General features: G+C 37.5%; 5 protein-coding genes across 6 annotated transcripts; 2 read left to right on the forward strand and 3 right to left on the reverse strand.

Annotated features, from left to right (window-relative positions):
- Window positions 1-863: 863 nt before the first annotated feature.
- LOC122281257 lies at window positions 864-1418 on the forward strand. Its single transcript, XM_043092612.1, has one exon. It carries the CDS (start codon window positions 864-866, stop codon window positions 1416-1418), a length of 555 nt encoding a protein of 184 aa, XP_042948546.1.
- A 1138-nt stretch (window positions 1419-2556) lies between these two features.
- LOC122280944 lies at window positions 2557-10991 on the forward strand. Of its 2 annotated transcripts, none has more exons than XM_043092085.1 (4): window positions 2557-2862; window positions 3185-3395; window positions 5298-10060; window positions 10711-10991. In XM_043092085.1, the coding sequence occupies exons 1-3, from the start codon at window positions 2704-2706 to the stop codon at window positions 10031-10033; spliced, it is 5106 nt and encodes a 1701-aa protein (XP_042948019.1). In that variant the 5' UTR covers window positions 2557-2703; the 3' UTR covers window positions 10034-10060; window positions 10711-10991. The 2 variants fall into 2 exon arrangements, with proteins under 2 accessions (XP_042948019.1, XP_042948020.1); XM_043092086.1 differs by having other exon boundaries at window positions 10715-10991.
- Window positions 10992-11389: 398 nt separating this feature from the next.
- On the reverse strand, window positions 11390-12967 carry LOC122281007 (nucleolin). Its single transcript, XM_043092190.1, has 3 exons — window positions 12057-12967; window positions 11889-11956; window positions 11390-11808 (listed from the first exon to the last, which is right to left on the reverse strand). The coding sequence occupies exons 1-3, from the start codon at window positions 12646-12648 to the stop codon at window positions 11629-11631; spliced, it is 840 nt and encodes a 279-aa protein (XP_042948124.1). The 5' UTR covers window positions 12649-12967; the 3' UTR covers window positions 11390-11628.
- Window positions 12968-19622: 6655 nt separating this feature from the next.
- On the reverse strand, window positions 19623-20510 carry LOC122281258 (protein FAR1-RELATED SEQUENCE 5-like). The gene has a single exon (XM_043092613.1). The coding sequence runs from the start codon at window positions 20508-20510 to the stop codon at window positions 19623-19625; it is 888 nt and encodes a 295-aa protein (XP_042948547.1).
- Window positions 20511-20575: 65 nt separating this feature from the next.
- On the reverse strand, window positions 20576-21541 carry LOC122281259 (protein FAR1-RELATED SEQUENCE 5-like). Its single transcript, XM_043092615.1, has one exon. It carries the CDS (start codon window positions 21539-21541, stop codon window positions 20576-20578), a length of 966 nt encoding a protein of 321 aa, XP_042948549.1.
- Between the last annotated feature and the right edge of the window lie 414 nt (window positions 21542-21955).

The following is a 21955-nucleotide window of genomic DNA, read 5'->3' on the forward strand; positions in this document are numbered from 1 at the left end:
GTTCTTAGAGCAAAATATTTTCCAAAAATAGATTTCTTGAATGCTAATGTGGGTGTCCGACCCTCCTTTATTTGGAGGAGTATTTGCTCAACAAGACACTTGATTGAAAAGGGCACCATATCAAGAACTGGCAATGGAGAGAATACACTCATTTGGAAAGACAGATGTCTGCCTACTCCCTCAACTTACAAGGTCCAATCTGCAATAAAGGGCCTGCCAGGTGATGCAAAGGTAGCTAGTCTTATAAACAACACAGAAAGGGAATGGAAAATGGAATTGGTGAGGGAGATCTTTGATGAAGAGGAAGCTGAAACAATCCAAAAGATTCATATTAGTTCAATTGGAGTAGAGGATAGGCTAATATGGCAAGGCACTAAAGATGGGGGGTTCACTGTAAAGAGTGCTTACTATCTTCAAAATGAGTTAAATGCAATGATGGATGGACAACCTTCTTTGGTTACCAAAAAGAATTCAAATTGGACTAGTTGCTGGAGGTTTAAAATCCCAAATGCAGTGAAGACTTTTATGTAGAGACCTTGCATAGACTCTTTGCCCACAAGACTAAACCTGGTCAAGAAGCGAATTTGTAAATCACCAAAGTGCCTTGTGAAGATGAAACAGTGATTCATATCTTATGGAACTGCCCCTTTGCTATAGATGTGTAGAGCCATGGCTCCTCTGATTTGCAGAAGTGCTCTATCAGACTAGAAACTTTCAGTGAATTAGTAGAGGCTCTAAACTCTAGTTATAATATAGAGACAGTGGAATTATTTGCTATTATAGCTAGAGGTATCTAACAGAGAATAAACAATTTTATTTTCGAGAACTCTTTCACTCACCCTAATAACCTGGTTCAGATTGCTATGAATTCCTTCTTAGATTTCAAAAATGCACAACAAAAGCCACAGACTCCTATTGGGGGAACAACAGAAGATTTAGGCACTTGGAAACCTCCTCCACTAGGTGTGATCAAGGTAAATTGGAATGCAAGCATGAATGCTAGTAATGGAAAGCCAGGTTTTGGAATTGTAGCTCGTGAGCATCAAGGTAGAGTTTTAGCTTACAAAAAACTCTCAAAATCGAGTTTCCTTGATCCCTTACTTGCAGAAGCTCAAGGAGTCCTATATGTTGTAGATTTGATTATTGAACTAGGCTACAGTTTAACGATTTTAAAAGGGGATTCTCACTTAATAATCAAGGGACTTATGCAAGATCAACCTAGATGGGATGAAGTGGGAATGATCCTTAGTAACACTATGAAGATTCTTTTCTATTTAGATAGCTGGAATGCTACTTTTGTAAAAAGAAATGGTAATGTTTATGCGCACTTGCTTGCAAAAGCAATACTATCTCTTCATAAGGGTTTAGTTGATCTAGTTGTTAATCCAGATACCCTACAACCTGTAACTCCTATTTAAGTTCAATGAAACTTACAAGATTCAAAAAGAAATGGGAAATGCTACATAACCTCCCAACACACCACATTCTACTTTTTTTTAATTTTTTAATATTTTTTTTGAATTTATTCTTTTTAAATTAATTTAATTCTTTTATTCATTATTTATATATTAAATATTTAATAAAAATTAAAATAATAAAAATTAAAAAAAATGTAGAGTATAGAGTGTTAGAAGATTGTAAAGATTTTTCCTTCTAATGAATGCAATCCCACCGCTACCAGTGATTCCAGGCTACTTTTGAAAAAGAAAAGGCTACGAAAGGCATCAAAGACCAAAAGACTCCGTGGTCGAATCAGCATCTAAAGCTCTGCAGGATCAACTTTTCGTACCATCTCCATTGTTCCCCAACGTATGATTCATGTCCTTCCTCTCTATTTCTCTCTTTCCATATTGTCCTTTCACCTTTCCTTAACTTCGTGGCCAAGTATTCTGTCTTATAATTTTTTTTATTTTTTTAATCATCCGACGGAGAAATTTATAAATAGGTAATATTTTATGAATTTTAAAATATAAAAAAATTAATAAAAAAATAACAAATAAAATATTATTATAATATTATTTTTATTTTATAATTTAAAAAAAATTTAATCATTCTCACGTCACATAATTTTAATTTTTCAAATTTTTTTATTAAATATATGATATATAGATAATGAGTAAAAAAATTTAATTAATTTAAAAAAATAAAAAATAATTAAAAAATAAAGTGTAATTTGTAATGTGTAAAGATAATGGATAGGAAGATTCAATTTGGAAAAATTAATTATTTTTTATAGTTTATTTCAAAATTTTAAAAATTATAATGATTTAGTAATAATTAAATAAAAAATTAAAAATCTTGAAATTAAAAATTAAAAAAATTTATATTTAAATGATTTTTAGAAGCTGAAAAAATATAAAATAGTATGATCTCGTAATCCAAACCGACAGAACTGCTGTGCCAATCAGAATTCTAATCGACAATATCATTTAAAATTTAATAAAAATTAGAATTGATAGTAATGCTGTTTAATTAATTTAAAACATAATAAATAAATAAAAAAGAAAAAGAAAAAACAAGAGTGATTTAAGTCATTCCTAAATGAGGGGAATGATAACAAATCCAATTACTGGAAAATATTCTCATCTTTTTATAAGCTTCCTTGGCCCATGCACATGTTTCTCTCTCACTCTACTCTCACTCTCTGGCTAAGCTAAGGTCTGGTATTGGTGTCATCGTGCTTGTGTTTCGGAAGGTACGGATATGGAGGAGGCTAGAGAACACGTCAAAGATATACGTAAAACCAAGTTTTCAATCGGAGGGAAACCGAACCCATTAACGGAGGATCTTCACCAGGCCGTAAAGAACCTTTCTGCAGAACTTTACGCCAAGGATGTCCACTTTCTCATGGAACTCATTCAGGTAATTCTCTCGCTCATTCTCTATATCAGTTGCGTGTTATTTTGTTTTTGGCTTCTTGATGGTGATTATCCGTACGTAATACCATTCGCCGGCTCTTTAATCGATACTCTGTTGAATTGTAGTAAACTTTGTTTTTTTGCTGAGAAAAATGATGGAACTATGTGATTATGGGATCGTGTAGTACTGTGTTGATTCTGTTTCCTGAAATTGCAGTAGTTTTGTTTTTGTTTTCCCATGACTATTTGAAGGACATGATTTTGATTTTATTTAAATTCCTGATATCTAAGTTTGATATTAGAAATGGTGAGTTTTTGTTTGCCAGAATGCGGAAGATAATGATTACGCGGAAGGGGTGGATCCGTCGCTTGAGTTCATAATTGTTTCTGAGGACATTACAGCCACGGGAGCGCCTGCAACATTGCTGATTTTCAACAATGAGAAGGGTTTCTCTCCTAAGAACATAGACTCCATTTGCAGTGTTGGTCGGTCCACCAAGAAAGGCTACAGAAAACGTGGTTATATCGGAGAGAAAGGTACTTAACCTGATAATAATTAGAATAATAATTACTTATTATTGCTTGCTAAACTCCATGCTCGAGGACTGAAATCGAGATTGTTAAACAATTTAGAGAAATGCTTGGGATTCTCTGATAATGGATTCCGAGTATTTCTCTCAATATATATATATTTTTAATTTTTTTGTTTTATTTAAGAATTAAGTAAGTATTATTTTATTGATATTGTAAATTTTATTTATTTTTAAAAAATATTAATAGCATTTTAAAAAAAATTAAAATTTTTTTTTTACACTTGTCGGGATCCAAATTTATAGAGCCACCTAACAATCTAATAGCATGAAAATCCTAACAATCTAACAATCACACGCTTAAAAAAGAAAAATAACACATGAAAATCCTATAACCATTTTAAAAAATAAAATAAACTAAAAATGAAGGTTTGCAAAAAACAGTGTTGTAGTTGGATTTTCTTTTAAAACTTAATTGAAACACGTACTTTTGGTTTTATGATTTAAAAAATAACAATTAGAATATCGTGAAAACATAACAATAAAAATAGTGAGAAACCCAAAAAAAAAAAAAGAGAGAGAAAACCATAAAACTCCGAAATAATGAAAAATTAGTAGATAATCAAACATGGGATAAGAAATAAAAGAAAAAAGCAATGGTTAAAAAAAAAAAAAAAAATCTATTTCCAAGTTTGTTGATGCTCGTTGGCTTTACGGATTCTTGACCTTGGGTTCTTTGTCAAGCAACGAACGTAAACAAGTTCTTTCACCCTATTGACGATTCGCAAGTCCTTTAAATGTTTTAAATGATTTTAAGAAACAGTGTTCTTGTTCTGTTTTTTTCCTCCACATTTTCCATTAGCTCTTCAGCCTCTTTTTGAAACTTCACCTTTTAAATTCCTAAATCTTGTGAAAGACCTTTTATGGAAGTACGATTGTTACTCTCGACTTTTTTCATTTGGACAGTCCCCCCTTCCCTTCCCTGTGCACATGTTCATGTTGGACATGCCTCTATTCCTTTTGATGCGCAAAAGAAACAACTTTGACGTGTTCTTCTCCAACTGATAAATGCTTACTTGAAAGTTTTTATCTTTTGAAAGTTAGTAACATTTACTTGAAAGTCATATGAAATATTGATTACAGCAACAGTTGCTCGAGGGAAGTAGGAAAGCTCATTGCCATGGAAAGAGGATTCAAAGTGTAAATTCTTGATACCAATTAGCATCATAGAATGAAATCCTCAAAGGTCAGGGTATTAAGGGAAGAGAACATGAACAAAAAAGTTGAGGTTGAGGGAGTGCTAGAATTTGCCTGTAAATTCTTAAATACAAATTATTGCTCAAAATTGTCTACCCTTAACCTTTCCGACACGCAAGTGATAACAAAGCTCTTGAAATTGAGGATTACTAGCATGATTTGAATGAACTGGAAAGGGGCTTTTATTTTTATCGTTGTGCCTTCATTTGAGAAAGCCTTGTTTATGGTTCTCAATTGTAATATTTTCATCCCAAGAGTTTGCTCTGTTTGGAAAGCTTGGAACTGTGGATAAATGTCTTTTGTAATCGAATCTGCTTCCTTAAAATTTCAAAATGAAGATTGGATGGATGGTACTTAAGAGCTCTCTCTCTCTCTCTCACTCTCGCAAACACGCATTTCATAATGCTTGTGAAATGACTTTTTATGGCAGATAATACAGATTACTTTCGAGTCATTTGCTTACTTTTAATGATCAAAAGAAAGAAAAGATAAAACGTAGCTTTTAACTGTTGATGAATGCTCATGTAAGCTGTTGCAAGCATGGATTTATTACAATTGAGATTAGCCTTGACCCAATTTTGTTTTTTTTTTTAGGTGGATTGGGGAAAGATATTTATGTATATTCTTTTTGCTCAAACTTACTTATATGCAGGAATTGGATTCAAGAGTGTCTTTTTGGTTACTTCCCGGCCGTACATATTCAGCAATGGGTACCAGATACGTTTCAACGAAGAGCCTTGCCCACATTGTAATCTTGGTTACATAGTTCCTGAATGGGTGGAGGAGAACCCAACTCTTTCCGATATACAACAAATATATGGTTCTACAACTATACCAACGACAACAATTGTCATACCTCTGAAGCCAGACAAGGTCAAAGCTGTGAAGCAGCAACTCTCAAGCATTCATCCTGAAGTTTTGTTGTTCCTTTCAAAAATAAAGCGGCTTTCAGTCCGTGAACATAATGAGGATCCTGGGCTAAATACCGTAAGTGCAATAGCCATTACAAGTGAGACTGACCTTGTGACAAGGAAGAACATGGATGCTGAGTCCTACACACTCCATCTCTCAGCTGAGGAAAAGGATAAGGCATCCGACAGAGAATGCAGCTACTATATGTGGAAGCAAAAGTTTCCTGTCAGGCAAGAGAACAGAGTGGAAAGGAGAATGGGAGTAGAAGAGTTGGTGATCACGTTGGCTTTTCCTTTTGGAGCACGTCTCCACAGGGGGATGACTTCACCTGGAATCTATGCATTTCTTCCCACAGAGATGGTTACTAACTTTCCGTTCATAATTCAGGCAGATTTTCTTCTTGCATCATCAAGGGAAACAATTCTCTTGGATAGCAAGTGGAACCAAGGGATTCTGGACTGTGTGCCCTCCGCCTTTTTCAATGCTTTCGTCTCACTTGTTAGAACTTCAGTGAGTGCTCCTGTATCTAGTTTGGTTCCCATGTTCAGGTTCATTCCCATCGACCACTCTTCTTATCAGGAGTTAAATACTGTAAGGCAGTCAATCAAAGCGAAGCTTGTTGAAGAAAATATTGTACCGAGTGAGTCTTACTCACAGCAGAAGTTCTTTCATAAACCTTGCGAAGTAGGTAGGCTTATGCCTGATTTCTGGAGAATCTTGGACCAGGCAAGGGAGCAAAAGGTGAACTTGCATAATCTCTCATCCCATGGAAAGTACATTCTGAGTTCTTCATTTGATAATGAAGAGTATGATGACATATTGAGTTTCTTGGGAGTGGAGCTAGTCAACAATGAATGGTATGCAAAGTGCATCCAGAGTAGTAATCTTGTTGCAGGAGTGTCTGAGGACTTGTATTTGGAGATTTTACTATTTTTTGCTAGTAATTGGAGCTCCAAATTTGAGTGCACCAATATCAAGAATGTCCAACTTATAAAATATGTGGGTGTGGATGGGGATGAGTCTTTGTGCAGCATATATGAATGCATGAACTGTTATACTGTGGTATCTCTGTCACGTGACTGTCTTCACATGTCATGGCTGAGTGATTCGAGCAGGGAATTCAGATGTGCTGGTAACCGATTTTTCATGCCAACAAGCACACAATTAGCTCTGTTCTTCTCCTCTAAGAAGGTGGCGATTTGGGATTGGCTTCAGGTGCAAGTAAAGGTGGTTGTTGTGAATGTCTATGAATATGCAATTCATCTTAGGAATTCCCTCAATAATAGTCGAAAGCTTGCTGTTGCATTTGTTCACTTCTTATACCACTCTTTGTTGAAAGGTTATTTGTCGAGAGGGGAAATTGATTATTTATGTGGTGTTATGCCACTCATAGACAACTATGGGAATCTAACCACCAAGAGGCAAGGGGTTCTTGTCCCTGCTAACGGAAGCAAATGGGTGGAATTGATTGTTTCGAATCCATGGAGAGGTGAAGACTATATTGAGTTGGGAGAAGAATACTTGCGTCCGGGTTATTTTGCAGGCGAGTTTACCTCAGGAGAGCAGCTCCTAGAGTTCCTTAAAACTCATGTTGGAGCTTCTGATATCCCTTATATATCTCCTCCCGATGCTGAAATTCCTGCGGTTTCTGGCCCACTTACCATTCAAAATGTATTCTTGCTTTTGGATTGGATTCAAAACTTGAAACATAGGGGAATTAGCATTCCAAACAGGTTCCTGAAAAGCATAAAGGATGGCAACTGGCTGAAAATTACTACTAATTGCTGCCCTGGCTACCGGCCACCATCTGTGTCATTCATGCTTACCTCTTCACTGGGAACCATTTTGCAAAATGGATCGGTGCTTGTTGATATCCCGTTGATTGATCAGAATTTTTATGGCGATAGAATAAATGACTATGAGGACGAACTAAAGACAATTGGAGTCATGTTTGGGTATGGAGAAGCATGTGGATATATTGGGAACCATCTTATGTCTCTTGCAGATTACTCCACTTTAACTAGAGACCAGGTGCTATCTGTTCTGAATTTCATCAGATTTTTGAGGGAAAACGTTCTTCCTTTGGATAAATTCATCAATAGGATCAAAGAAAGAAGATGGCTGAGGACATCCTGCGGTGACAGGTCTCCAGTTGAATCTGTTTTGTTTGATCCTGAATGGAGAATTGCTTCTCAAATCAGTGACATCCCCTTCATCGATACAGATTACTTTGGGAAGGAAATACTTTCTTTCAAAGAGGAACTCAAGTCCCTGGGTGTGTTGATTGGTTTTAGTAGAAATTTCAAGCTCGTTGGAGACAACTTAAAATCGCCTTCACGCTTGACTTCTTTGACAGCTGAGGCTGTTCTTTTAATCCTGGAATGTATGCATCATTTAGGATCATCCACCAAACTCGTTGAGACACTAAGAGGTGTGAAATGCTTCAAGACAAATATTGGTTATAAGTCTCCAGGAGAATGTTTCCTGTTTAACTCTCAATGGGCTTGCATGCTACAGGTTTTCAACGGATTCCCACTGATTGATCATGACTTTTATGGAAGCATCATATTCTTCTATATTGATCAGTTGAGGCAAATAGGAGTGAAGGTGGATTTTGAGGAGGCAGTCAAAGTATTTGCTCACAGTTTCAGGCAGCAAGCATCTTCCATGACAAAGGAAAATGTTCTCTCTTTTCTGTCATGTTATAGACAGCTAAAGGGTACTCCACATAAGTTTCCTCGAGATCTCAAGAAATTCCTCCGTGAGGAGAAGTGGTTGCGGACTAGACTTGGTGTATACAGAAGTCCGAGAGATTGCATTCTATATGGGCCAAATTGGAAATCAATTGCTTCAATTACTCTCCTCCCTTTCATAGATGATAGCGAGAACTATTATGGCATGGACATTCACGAATACAAGGAGGAGCTGAAGAAAATGGGGGTTGTTACTGAATTCAAAGATGGTGTGAAGTTAGTTGCTGCTACTCTTTGTTTTCCCCGGGATCCCTCTCGCATCACTCCTGCAAATGTGCTTGCCTTGCTCGAATGCATCTCCATTTTATTGAACGAAAAAAATTATTCCTTCCCGGATACTTTCATGAAAAGAATTTCTCAAAAATGGTTGAAGACATATGATGGTTATAGGCCTCCAGATGAGTGCTGCTTGTTTGATTCCAGTTGGGGCTCTTACTTGAAGCATACAGATGGACCTTTTGTTGATCAAGGTTTTTATGGTTCTAATATTACATCATATAAGAAAGAGCTCGATGCAATAGGCGTTACAGTCCATGTAGATAAGGGTTGCCCATTGATTGCCAGCCACCTTGATTTCCATCATGAATTTTCTACTATCGTTCGAATATATAACTACTTGAATGCCTTTACTTGGGAGCCAGACAGTGAAGCTGTCAAAGGGATTTGGATCCCAAATGGAAGTGAGAACGGAAAGTGGGTGAGTCCTCAAGAATGTGTTTTGCATGACAAGGATGATCTCTTCAGTTCGCGGCTGCATGTTTTGGATAAATACTACGATGGTAAGTTACTTATATTGTTCTCCAGGGCTTTCCATGTTAATCGCAATCCTTCAGTTGATGATTACTGCAAGCTTTGGAAGGTTTGGGAAAGTTCAGGACATCGAATATCACAAGCTGACTGTTGCAAGTTCTGGGTGTATGTTTCCAAGCACTGGGATGAATACAACCCGAAAGCTCTCTCTGAAAGGTTGATGAAATTACCTGTTGGTACAGACTCAGACGGAATATTGCTGTCCGACAAGCGTGATGTTTTCATTGCCGATGATCTTCAGCTGAAGGATCTTTTTGAACGGTTTTATCCTCAACCAATATTTGTTTGGTACCCTCAGCGAATCTTGCCTTCGTTACCCCGGACAAAGTTACTTGAAATTTACAGGAAGATCGGGGTTCGCACTATATCTGAATCAGTGCAGAGGGAAGAAGCATCCTTGGTGGATGTTGGTCAACCCATTCAGGGGGAGGCTTTGATTAAGAAAGGTCTGGTTAGGCTCATCTTTTGTTTTCTGGCGGATCCTGTTTTGAATATGGAAGTGGGAAGCCGGCATGAAGCTATCCAAGGGCTTCTGAATGCGACTTTCCTGGAGACAGTAGAACCTATCACTGTAAACTACAGTTTATCGTTTTCTTCTGGGAAAATTGCGCAAGTGAGGGAAAGCCGAATGATACGTTGGGATAGAGCGGCTTCAAAGTTTTTCGCACAGAAGTTGGACAGGTCCACTGGAAAAAAGAACATCCTTAAGTATGCTACATATTTCGCTGAATCAATATCCGAGGGTTTGATATGGAATAACACCGATCGAATTGGTGCCCTCTCAGAGCTTATCAAGTTGGGATTTGTGCTGGAATTTGAGGAGGAATCAGTCGAGTTTTTAATGAGGACCAGGAACTTGCAGATTTTCGTGGAGGACGAGGAATTCCTTTCTTCTGCCTTTCCTTCTGACTAGGCAATCTGCCATGAATACGTATTGTCTGTAAGTGCTGCTTTCTTTAAATTTCTGGACGTTTCTTAGTGTGTTTTTGGCATAAATCTCTGGCATGAATCATTTTGACGCAGTGCTGATTCTAATGCTCTGTCATATGGTGTAAAGTTCATGTCGTTTTGGTTGGCTTTTCTTTCTTTTCATTTTAATGTTGGCAGTGCTTCTCTCGTAAAATGAACATGTGTGTTATTGGCCTGTTTATATTTTAGAATAGATGAGTGCTCTACATATTGCTGATTCTGATGGTCTGATCTGTCTGTCTTTGTGAAATCCAAATTGGCATTGAACATAAAAAACTAGGTAGAGGAAAAAAAAAAAAAAACAGAAAGGAACCAACTGCAAATGTGAGGTAGAAATATATTTGTTTAGAGTGTATAATGTCTTTATTCATTTTGGTTTGTATTTGGACTTGCTCATGATTTTGATTTTGCGATTGTTGGTTCCTTTTCTGTTAAAAGTAAACTCCAACTATTTGTTTAATCTGATCACTTCTGTGTATGAAAGTTGTTGCACACGCAAGATGAGGAGAGGAATATGGTGGCAAATGCAGTACTTGAAACAAAAAGTTTAATTAAGCAAATCAAAATCAAATAGACGGTTTCAAATTACATCCTATCACTCACAATCTACTGTTGGTACAGACAGGAACTCAATCTGGTACCTCGTGAGCTTCCAATTACGATTTACAAAAGACTTTCGGGTGGGCACATAGGAGTGCTGGAGAACTAAGAACCTTGGATGTTCTTCCTCTGACTCGGGGAAGTGGATGGACGAATAGCCCTATGTAATTTATGTACTTGGATAAGCACATATCATATGCCTTTACCATGTATATTCCTCCGTCACTTTTACTATGACTACTATAAGTAAAAGCTTAGTTACTATCTATTGAAGGATGAATAAAATGAGTTTTTATAGATTCTCTGATTGACTAATTAGGACAACTTTTTCATATTAGTTTTACAATGAAAATTTTCAGTGTCACTCATTCTGAATGGGGTGATGATTTGTGATAATTAGATGGCATTTGAAAACCAGAGTAGAAATTCTGATGTAGGTCACCATGTTTTATAAATCTCTGCTATAGTTGTGACGGTTGTGCATTTTCATGGTCTGGTATCTAGATAGCAGGCTTGGTGTCAAGGGTACTGGTTTTTAGCTCCCTGCTGTTTAGAAGGCAAGTTGCTGCTTGCATTCTATCTGTCTGTTGCGCTTGTTAGGTAGGGATTAACTTGTGTTGTAGCTAGAGCTTTCTTTAGTAGAAAAAAAGAGTTATATTAATAGATGAGGTTACAAGCTATCACTAAAAGGAGATTGAAGTAGGAGGTTCAGAAGGCTAGATTGGTGAATTTGTCATCTCTAATCATACATATTAATTATGTGGCAGGCATATGTTAAAGTGGCTGCCATTCAAATAGTTGACACATCAAACTATCAAATATACTACTTTCGATTGAAGATGACAATAATTAAAAGACGAAAAGGCCATTGAAACTAAAAAAATTAAGAAGCTGGAGGAAATTGAAAAAGCTTGTGCATTGGTTCTCTTCTTCCTAGCTTTAGCCAGCTTGTGCTTTTTCTTCAAGAAGATGGGCTCTATCCTGGCCAGAGCAAGCCGGGTGGTAACATGTAGCCACGTGCAATAGATTCTTTACAGCTGGTCCGCTCTTACGGATTGCTCTCTTCAATCTTCTTCCTTTGTTTCCTTTGATCTTCTTTGTCCTCGTCATCTCCTGGTCCTGAACCACCTCATAAAAATAAAATAAATAAATGAAATATCTTGGGAGAAAACTCATTAATTTGATTCACGCGTGCGTACCTCGCTAAAATTGCTCTCGACACTGTCACCAGTGCTGGGTGAATTTTTGTGCCTGCTGCCTTTCTTGCCTGTAACATGAGTACAGTACATTGTTATATATTTATATTCCCTGCCCAAGATTTCATTTATATTTGAAGAGTTATCCACTCGAGATTCAACAACACTTACTCTCTTCCTCCTCCTCATCATCTGTTGAGTGGACGCAATATACTCTGAAACTTGGCGATCCGGGGCAAATGTACGTGCCTGGCTCATCATCTTCCTCCTCCTCCTCCTCCTCCTCCTCTGTTGTTTCCTGATCATGATGATCCTCCTCATGAACCGCAACCACTTCCTCTACAACCACGGCCTTCTCAACCACCTTGTTTTCTTGTTTTTCTTCTCCACCACCTTTGACGTCCCGTTTCCCACATATCTTCGGACCATGTTTATGCTCCTTGGACCCTTTATTTGTTTTGTCGGACACCGAAGGCCTGGGTACTACTGCCGCATCAGACTTCTCTTCCACGGTCGGCATAGCTGCCTTTGAAGATGCTGTAGTTTCATGCAATGGAGATGTGCTCTCTCTCTCTGTGTCACGTAGATAACGAGGCCGGCCAGAACTTTCTTCCCCTTCCACAGCATCTTTAAGTAGTCCTTTCTTGGACATGTTAGCATTTCTACGTCTTCTTATCTCCTCAAACCAACGGTGTAAAACGGGACGAACTCTGGCGGGCATTGTCTCTCCTTCTGGGGTGAGCTTCGAGTTCCCAGACCCCATTGGAGAAGGGAAACAGAAGGGAGATTTTAGAAAAGTAAGGGTTAAGAGTCTGGGAACTTAAAATCGGGGATCAAAGACGGGTTTGCAATAAATAGAAGCACAGGAAAAATTGGTGCACAGATGGTTATAATGGTAGTCTGTTTGTTACAGGTGTCGTGGGGGGTTAATAATAGGAAAAGTGATGAGAATACGAACTCAGCTATAACAGAACGAAGACAAGAAATCTCCTGCATGCAAGCATGCCCGCCTGGCTTAATTACCTAGCTTGTGGAAAGAGTCAAATATTTGCTAACTCATAATCCTCAAAAGATAGAAAATGCCACCCCTGCATCTGTGCTGATCATCAGGACATACTTATCTTTAAAAATACCTCAGGAGCCTCAAGTTTTTATTTTTATTTTTATTCTTTTGTGGGGAACCAAGTCTAGAACCCTATATATTCGGCTAAATTCTAGAACCCCAAATGGCGGAGGACCCAACTATATATTGGACCTTCAACTTCTGGATTCCATCTATTTTTGAAGAGAGAGAGAGAGAGAGAGCATGGTGGCCGATGAGAATATGATGATCTGTCTCATGATTGAAAATGAAACATGAATTTGTGGATTTGGGTCTCCACTGTCTAATAACGCTCTGTAATAGTTTCATTAAAACTGACCTGAATGTTCTGGGGGCCAGGGCAATTGCAGATGGATGGCACACCCAGTGAGTTGGCCCCCTAGCTGTACAATATTCGTCCTTGACAGGTGATCACAGCATAAAATCCACATCACATCTAGATATGTTCTATATATATCTCTTGAAATGAGCAAATCCTAAGTCATGAAAGTTTGCAGGCCGCACACTTAATTATATATACGAATGGTTTCATCGCCACTATTGAAGAACATCATGTACGTATATAAGCTTCATTCTCCGGACTTTTTGTGAGACATGAACCATTGTTTGTGAATGATAAGGCCCCCGAGTCTTACTATGTTGCCCTCATTATCAGTCTTTGATTGGCTTATATATGACATCAATAATATGACTTTATTATTGTATTTAACGTTTTGTGATATGATTTGGTGGGGGAAGACGGCTGATTTTGGGCTCGAAATGAGAACTACTAGGCATAGTCAAAAAGAGCTTTCTGAATTGGGGTCATATATACAATTCCGATACCCATAACCAAAGTCATGGCCAAAATACTGACGCGTGTATAATATCGTCTCAATTCTCGGAACCTTCATCTTTCTTACCATAGTTGCGATGATCTACCTTCTTGAGATAGTCCAGCACTATCAACATGGAATATGTCATCTCAGCATTATCATATTCATACCCAAACCCCCTGCATCAAAATATATCAAAACTTCTTCCAAAGAAAATAAACACAACACTAATACATAGTATCTAAAATCTCACAAATCCTCTTATTCTACTTGTGGCTTATCTTATATTTCTCTTCTAATCCTGCCACGTGTCATCTGTTTCAACTGACACAACTCAAGTCACTTCAAAATAGTAGAAATAAGCGGGTGAGTTATCAACAATTCACTAAACTTTACTAATGTGTAATTTTGTAAATATACATCGGGCTGCTACCGGTCATTGTGGATTCATGAACTCATAGCCAAGATGCAACACGAATGAGAGAGGGGAAAACCATTAGGGTTAGAGAGAGAGAGAGAGAGAGAGAGAGAGAGAGAGAGAGAGAGAGAGAGTGTGTGTGTGTGTGTGTGTGTGTGTGTGTGTGTGTGTGTGTAATGATCTCTGGCCCAAGCCCAAGACCTTTGAAACCCTATTTTTAGTTTTTTCTTCCTCTTCTTCTTCCCACAGCCCAAATACACCTCTATGCAGTAGTAAACCCCCCCAATGTCCCACTTTCCTCTCCCTCTCCCTTGGTCTCTTGCCTCTCTCTTTCTTTCTTGCACATCTCTCTCTCTAGCTTGTCTTTGTCACCCTCCCTCTTACTACGACACCACTACTCCTCTCTCTCTCTCTCTCTCTCTCTCTCTCTCTCTCTCTCTCTCTCTCTCTACACTTGCAAGTCACGTTGTCTAGCCTCTTCGTCACACCGCCACCGTGCTCCACTACACTGGTAAGCCATCCTCTCCTTTCTCGGCTTCTCACTTTCATTCTCTATCTCTATCTTAGCCTCTTTTTCATCTCCCCGCTTGTTCACAGTCGTCGTGCACCACCGATCTCTCTCCCCCCTCTCTCTCTTTACATCTGCCTCTATCTCTCCCCCTTTCTCTTTGTACTCTATTTCTCTACTGCATAAAATGTGAACATAACATCTGAAATATTTTATTTAATTATATGTTATTATCGAATTAGTATGCTTTTAGTTGTTGCATTGTATTTAAAAATCTCGAGGCATAAGATTCTGATCTGCTTTGATTACGGACCCTGCCACAGGTTACGATAGTGGCATATGATTTCTGACCTTGCCACAGGTGTAAAACTGTGGCCTCTGATTTCTGACCTTGCCACGGATATAAAATTGTGGCCTCTGATTTCTGACCTTACCGTGGGTGTAAAATGGTAGCCTCTGTTTCGAATAAGATCAGTTTAGAAACAAGGTGATTTATGTTCTATTTGGCTACCCACAGAATGCACAACTCTGCTTCAGACATAAGTAAACATGGCTCTTGTTTTGAGTGCACTCACTTTAGTGAGAAATTGATTTATGTTTTGCTTAACTAACCGCAGATACACACAACCCTGCCATGGGCAAACATGGCATATGTTTCTAATTGGGATGTTGTTTCAATTTTGCTTGTGCCTAAGCCCTTTTGTATATATTATTATTGTAATGAAATGCTTCTAAAAATACCACTACAATTTTTTTAAAGCTCTTTGTTTCTGCATTTTGTGACTAGTTCATGTTTACACAGTAATATAGATTCACTACTTACTAAGGCAATTGACTCACCTATTTATCTTTACCAATGTTTTTCATATGACTATGTTGGTTATGATAGTTTGAATGAATGGCACATAATGGGATTAGAAGATGAAGGTAAGATAAGTGTCAAGTGACATAAGTGAAATAATTGGGAGATTTTTAGGGAATATTTAGTGGTGTTGAGTTTAATTTCTTTGGAATGAATTTTTAGGTATTTGATTATGGAGGATTATTGTAACTAAGTTTTATATTTTGTGGATTTCAGGTTAAAATGGTTCACCCTTGAGTACATGGACAGAGAGTTAATGAAGTGGGAGATGAATGGAGACATGGACAAATACTTATTGGCACTAGTGTACGATGCGCTAATAGTGACAACATGCTTTGGCTGGATGGAGTACGAAGCGTGAACGGTGGCAACTGTAGGGTAGAGATTGAGGGTTGGTAAGGGTATGGGTGGCAGTGTGCGACGGGGTTTCATGGTGTTGACGAGGCATTAGGTGTGGCAGCGCATGACGATTGTGATGCAAAACAATGGAGAGAGAGAGAGAGAGAGAGAGAGAGAGAGAGAGAGAGAGAGAGAGAGAGAGAGAGAGTGTGTGTGTGTGTGTGTGTGTGTGTGTGTGTGTGTGTGAGTTATGAACCCACTTGTGAAGTAACGATGAAGAAGATTGAAAATGGATGTTAAGAACAAAACAAAGGCAGAAAAATAAAGATGAGTTGAAGAGGACAAAATTCGATAAAAGGGCTACAGCTTGGGGAGTTCAAGGCTTCCAATTCCTCCAATAGTTTTAGACCCAAATACATTCTAGAATAATTTTCCTTGTAGCTCCCTTCCCCTTTTACAATTCACTCGATGCAATCGGCATAATTGCCTCAACAGAAAGTGCCAATGATAAAATGACTAGACAATCGTAAGAAAATAACAAACTATTGTAAACTAAAAAGTAGGTACAAAACGCACAGCATAACTAAAGACCCACAAAAGACTATTGTAGACAACGACATCATTTCACTTTAGGTTCATAACAATCTCCTCCCTTAAAAAAAAAAAAAAAAAAAAAAAAAAAAAAAAATCAAATCTTGTCCTCAAGGTTTAAAGTAGTGATGCACTCTTGGTTAACCAAGTTCTCGTGTATACATTTACTGCTAGTAAAGTTCCTACCACTTATGCCATGAACATCAATCTTGGTGGAATCTTCATGTAATGTTCGAGTTTAAAGATTGACACAAAGGTTAGAGCTTGAGTCATGCTGATGTATCCATACACCTTGAAGCACATGGTAGCAATAGAATGCTTGGGGTATATATATACCCAATGAGAAAAACTTGGGACCGGATGGGTGTGAAAACATCTTTCCCACCAGCCAATAAAAAATGAACACGTAGGCTCCTTATTCTTCAGTGAGTTACACCTGCACGTATGAGAAAAACTCTCAAAGTTCCTCCCTCTATTTGTTCTTCACTCCCTCACCCGCCCAGCCCCCCTCTTTTCTCTCCTTCCATCTGCACTCCTCCACGCCGAAAACATCGCACCAATAGAAGAAAATGCTAGAGAAAAATCCCTTCTTTTCTGAATCATTCAACTCCATTCCCTTCACTTTGTTATCAGATTCACCCAATATCACAAAACTCTTCAGCTCATTCAATTTTACCAAAACCACTATATTAAAGAGTGATTTTTTTTTTTTTTTGTGGTAATGTTCTAGGCTGATTGGTTTCTTTGTTTTTAACGACTATGGCCATGGATTCTTCTTTCGAGGATAAACCACTATTCTCTTTTATTTTTATGTCATGTAATCAATATTTTTTTGATTACATGATAGAGAAATTTCGTTCTTGGTTTTATGGAAGAATTTTTTTTTAATTCAAATTAAATTATTCCTGGGCTATGATTCTTCGGGATTTTTTTAGTAAGCTGGTCATTGAACGTCCAGTTTCATTTTTTTTTTTTTAATCGAGGTGCTAAAGGTCAAATCTTTGGAAGGATTTGTAATCTGCATGATAGTTCTTTTTTCTATCTTTTTTTTTTCCTCTGCAACCTGCGTGAATTGTAAGTCAGATTTCAGAAATATTGCGCCGTTTGTGATTTTTTAAGTTTCTGGATTTCCATGTTTATCAACAAGTTTTGTTCGGTTCTTTTCTTTGATGATTTTGGTGTTTCGAAACCAGCAAAATTTTTTTACCTTTCAAACTTTGAAGATAATGTTTTCAGCGTGGAGGAGTGCAGATGGGCTCGAGACGGCTTCGGAATGGGTCTGTCGGGGGTCCGCTACTCGAGAGGGTCCATTGCAGATGGGAGGGATATGAAAGAGAGGGGCTGGGCGGGAGAAGGAGAGTGAAGAACAGAGGGGAGAGGGAGAATGAAGAACAGAGGGAGAGGGTGGAACTTTGAGAATTGAGAGTTTGCCATCCTTGTGGACATGAGGTTGCTGTTGAATACGGAAAAACTTGAGAGCAAAGATAGAAAATCACTTGCACATCCTTGTGGAAAAAGAATGATAAATAAAGTGAATGATAATGTAAATTTGTTTAAAGACTTTCCTCCCACTTTACAATGTGCATGTATGCAATATAGTTCCTGACTTGGATGGTACTTACGGATAAGTTTCACTAATGCATTCGTAATAACTAAAGATTTAGAACATTTTGAGATATGGCCATAAAATCATCTACACGCATATGCCTTCAAAAGCATGAAAGTGCTCAGGTTCATGTGCTCAGGTTTGTGGGAATTATGTGATACTGACCAATTAGAGTCTAGTATCTGCCAGAATAAGAGATAATACGGAAATCATCTAACTCAAACGATGTCCAGGCATCCATAATTTTCTTTCAAATCAAATCTACTTCTATTACACCACTATGTTAAATTAAAAAAAAAAATGTTGCTTATATTAGACAAAGGAAGAGATAGATCTATAACCCAAACGGTAAGATTAAAAGGACAGTGCAAATCCATTCACACAAACAGAGTGCATATCCATTAGTTTCACACAAAAAGAGTGCATATCCATTAGTCTCACACAAAAAGAGTCATCTAGTTTGAGAATTTTTTTACAACCAAAATAATGAAAATGTTTAATGAGTCTAATGATCATCTGGCATATGAAAATTCCACGATGAGTCTAATGACATTGCTGGGTCTTGCATATTCCTACAAACCAGAACAAATAAAGATTAGAATAATTGACACAAAAAAAAGCCAAGTTAAATAAATAAAATCAACGTAGTATTCATACATATCAAATGTGGTTGACATCGTGGTTGGGTTTGGAGAGAATATAGTGGAGTTTGGTTTGCCCATATTCCTACAAAAACAAAAAAGAATAAAAAAAAGTTTAACCAACTAGCAAATGCCCTTCTTACATGCCAAGTAAAAAAAAAAAATAGCCAAGTTAAAAAAATAAGATCAACGTAGTATTCATACATATCAAATGTGGTTGACATCGTGGCCAGGTTTGGAGAGAATATAGTGGAGTTTGGTTCTCCCATATTCCTACAAAAAAAAAAAAAAAAAGCTTCAACCAACTAGCAAATGCCCTTCTTACATGCCAAGTTAAAAAAAAAAAAATAGCCAAGTTAAAAAATAAGATCAACGTAGTATTCATACATATCAAATGTGGTTGACATCATGGCCGGGTTTGGAGAGAATATAGTGGAGCTTGGTTTCCCCATATTCCTACAAAAAAAAAAAAGCATCAACCAACTTTAGAAAAATGCCCTCCTTACATGCCAAGTAAAAAAAAAAAAAAAACCCAAGTTAGAAAAAATACCTATGTAATGGGCATTTGCTTCTTACATGCCCTTCTTGTTTACAAACGCTGCATCGTCGCTTCTTTATTGGTACATTTTCTTTTGGATTCTTTTGTCGTAATGATCTGGGTCTTCCTTTAGAAACAATGTGTGGCGGATCATGCAATGAGAAATTGGAGACTATTTGGCTCTGGACCACATTTCCCTCCGTGTTACAATCGTCATCATTCATCAGTTGAAGCTCTTGATGAATATTCTCTATTCTCCTAGAAGCATGCTCATATTTCTTGATAGATAGTGACCCCATCTCTGCAACCAAGTAAAACTATCTCATCAAACGATGCTTCATCACTAATGATGATGGGACTATCTCCAATGGCCCCTCATCGACGCATATCCCATCCACGACGCGACTTTTTGCATTCATCGTCCACCTCTCCAAAATATATGACTGCATCACAGTATCCAAAATACTTTTCTTTGCCAAAACATGTAGGCTGTGCTGGCATAAGAAGCCAATAAATTCAAACTTACAACATGTACAAGAAACAGTGTTGTTCTCCCTACCAAGTGTTACTTCATATGCCGGCTTTTCTTTCTCCGCAATGCCCACCCAGTAAATTTTTCGACCATCTTCCTCATGTGTTTTGTATGCCTTGAAGCGTTGGCTATTAAATAAATCATCTTGGAAGATCAAAAATGATTTTCTTGTGTAGATCTTGGCTGCTTCTTCTTCAATACTGTAAGAAGTTCTCATAATTGGCTTCGATGTTTTTGTCTTCACATCTTTTTCTTTCTCACTGAGATAACGGGTATTCAAAGCTTTATCATATTGATGGACGAATTCACTTACCATCATACTTGACCGAACATAGTCTTTAAAAAACTTGTTGATACTCTCACTTCGTTGAGTTGTGGACATTCCAGCGCAAAATGTGTTTCTCAGGTAGGCGGGCACCCACTTTGATCTCCTGGAATAAAAATTCTGCAGCCAACTATTTTCTTCCAACTTGTACTTCAATAACATATCAGTCCACTCCAACTCAAACTTCTCAATAGTGAGTGTCTCATGAATACAATGGTTAAATTCATGTTGAAACTCTGGATATTTGTTATAAACATGAGCTAAATGTTCAGGAACTTTTTGTAAGAGATGCCATAAGCACAATTTGTGAGTTGTATTGGGCAATACGTCGATGATGGCCTTAGCCATTGACTTATCATCATAAGTTATTATTGTAAAGGGAGCACGACCAAGCATCGCTTCTTGCCATGTCTTCAATAACTATGTGTAAGACTCGACTTCTCATTTATTAGTAAAGCACATCCAAACATCACAGATTGATGATGATGGTTAACCCCAGTAAATGGAACAAAGGGCATCTTGTAGCGATTTGTCAAGTATGTAGCGTCAAATGTAACAACATCCCCAAAATACTGATATGCTGCTCTTGATCTAGCATCTGCCCAAAAACAATTCCCCATCGACCCATTTTCATTAAGTTGGATCGAATATACGAAGCCTAGATTGTTACGTTCACTTTTCAAAAAGTACTCATATAATTTTTGTGCGTCTCCCTCTCCAAGAAGCTGCCTCCTTCGATTGCCCAAATAATTCTGAACGTCCTTAGCAATGCAACCAATGTTATACTCCCCACCTGACTCCTTACTTAACACAGACATTATTTTCCGTGTTGGTATCCCCGACTCATTTAACGTGTCTACCAAATTTTTTTGTGCTGATGTCACCCGTCTATGCCCACGAAGCAAACTTATACTCCTAGGTGTTAACAACTCATGATTATGCTGAAGTACAAACTTGGACACAACCCATTTGTCTCCATCCTTTTTTATTGTCATCATCGCCTTACACCCACACTTTGTTTCCGCAGCCTCAGGTCTTGCTCTCTCTTTAAGTTTAAAATTATAACGACGGGATCCTTCTCTCGAACACACATACTCTACACCAATTAATGATCTGTCTATGTTTGACAACCGAGTATGATTTGTTCGAATGCTAAAACCAGTTCGTCTGGAAAAGGTTTTATAGCAACTATGTGCATCCTCTATATCATCAAACTGTAGACCCACATACAACTCCACATATGAAAATGACGTCGTATGACCTTCCTTGGGCATATTCTTATCTTGTTCAACCTCACCATCCTCTTCAATCATCTCAACTTCATCGGCACTAGAATTACAACTGCCTAAAATCTCAACATGATCTCTTGAAGTACTCATCATTCACTCAACCTAATATGATTTATAGGGCAAGAATAGCTCAATAGACAATCAAATTAAGTGTAGTATATATAGCTCAATACAAAACTCTAAAATACAAAAAAAAAAAAAAAAGATTTCAAGGTAAAGCTCGTTAGAAAATCACACGATGTATATATATGCGTTGCTACTGTATGTGGTACACCATACAAGTTGAAAAAAAAAATGACAAGGAAATGTCACGAGACCACTTAGTTTGCCTTATAGACTAGACATGCATAAGGGCCACAACACATTTATCATCATAACAAATAATTAATACATAAAAATAATGTTAGATAAATTAATATATATGATCTTTAGATTTTAAAAATATAATCATTTCAAGCTTTCATATGATTAAAAAAAAAAGTTGCATATTGCAAAATACAAAAG

Source organism: Carya illinoinensis, chromosome 11 (assembly GCF_018687715.1).
Source record: "Carya illinoinensis cultivar Pawnee chromosome 11, C.illinoinensisPawnee_v1, whole genome shotgun sequence".
NCBI classification, from domain to species: Eukaryota; Viridiplantae; Streptophyta; class Magnoliopsida; order Fagales; family Juglandaceae; genus Carya; species Carya illinoinensis.

Excerpts from the sequence above, each read along its gene's own strand:
- LOC122281257 (XM_043092612.1), top strand. The coding sequence starts at position 864 with ATGAATTCCTTCTTAGATTTCAAAAATGCACAACAAAAGCCACAGACT.
- LOC122281258 (XM_043092613.1), bottom strand. The coding sequence starts at position 20,510 with ATGGCTAAGGCCATCATCGACGTATTGCCCAATACAACTCACAAATTG.
- LOC122281259 (XM_043092615.1), bottom strand. The coding sequence starts at position 21,541 with ATGAGTACTTCAAGAGATCATGTTGAGATTTTAGGCAGTTGTAATTCT.
- LOC122281007 (XM_043092190.1), bottom strand. The coding sequence starts at position 12,648 with ATGGGGTCTGGGAACTCGAAGCTCACCCCAGAAGGAGAGACAATGCCC. Across the intron at positions 11,957-12,056 it reads TGATGAGGAGGAGGAAGAGA|GCAAGAAAGGCAGCAGGCAC; the intron begins GTAAGTGTTGTT and ends CTCATGTTACAG. Across the intron at positions 11,809-11,888 it reads TCGAGAGCAATTTTAGCGAG|GACCAGGAGATGACGAGGAC; the intron begins GTACGCACGCGT and ends GAGGTGGTTCAG.
- LOC122280944 (XM_043092085.1), top strand. The coding sequence starts at position 2,704 with ATGGAGGAGGCTAGAGAACACGTCAAAGATATACGTAAAACCAAGTTT. Across the intron at positions 2,863-3,184 it reads TTCTCATGGAACTCATTCAG|AATGCGGAAGATAATGATTA; the intron begins GTAATTCTCTCG and ends TTTGTTTGCCAG. Across the intron at positions 3,396-5,297 it reads TGGTTATATCGGAGAGAAAG|GAATTGGATTCAAGAGTGTC; the intron begins GTACTTAACCTG and ends ACTTATATGCAG.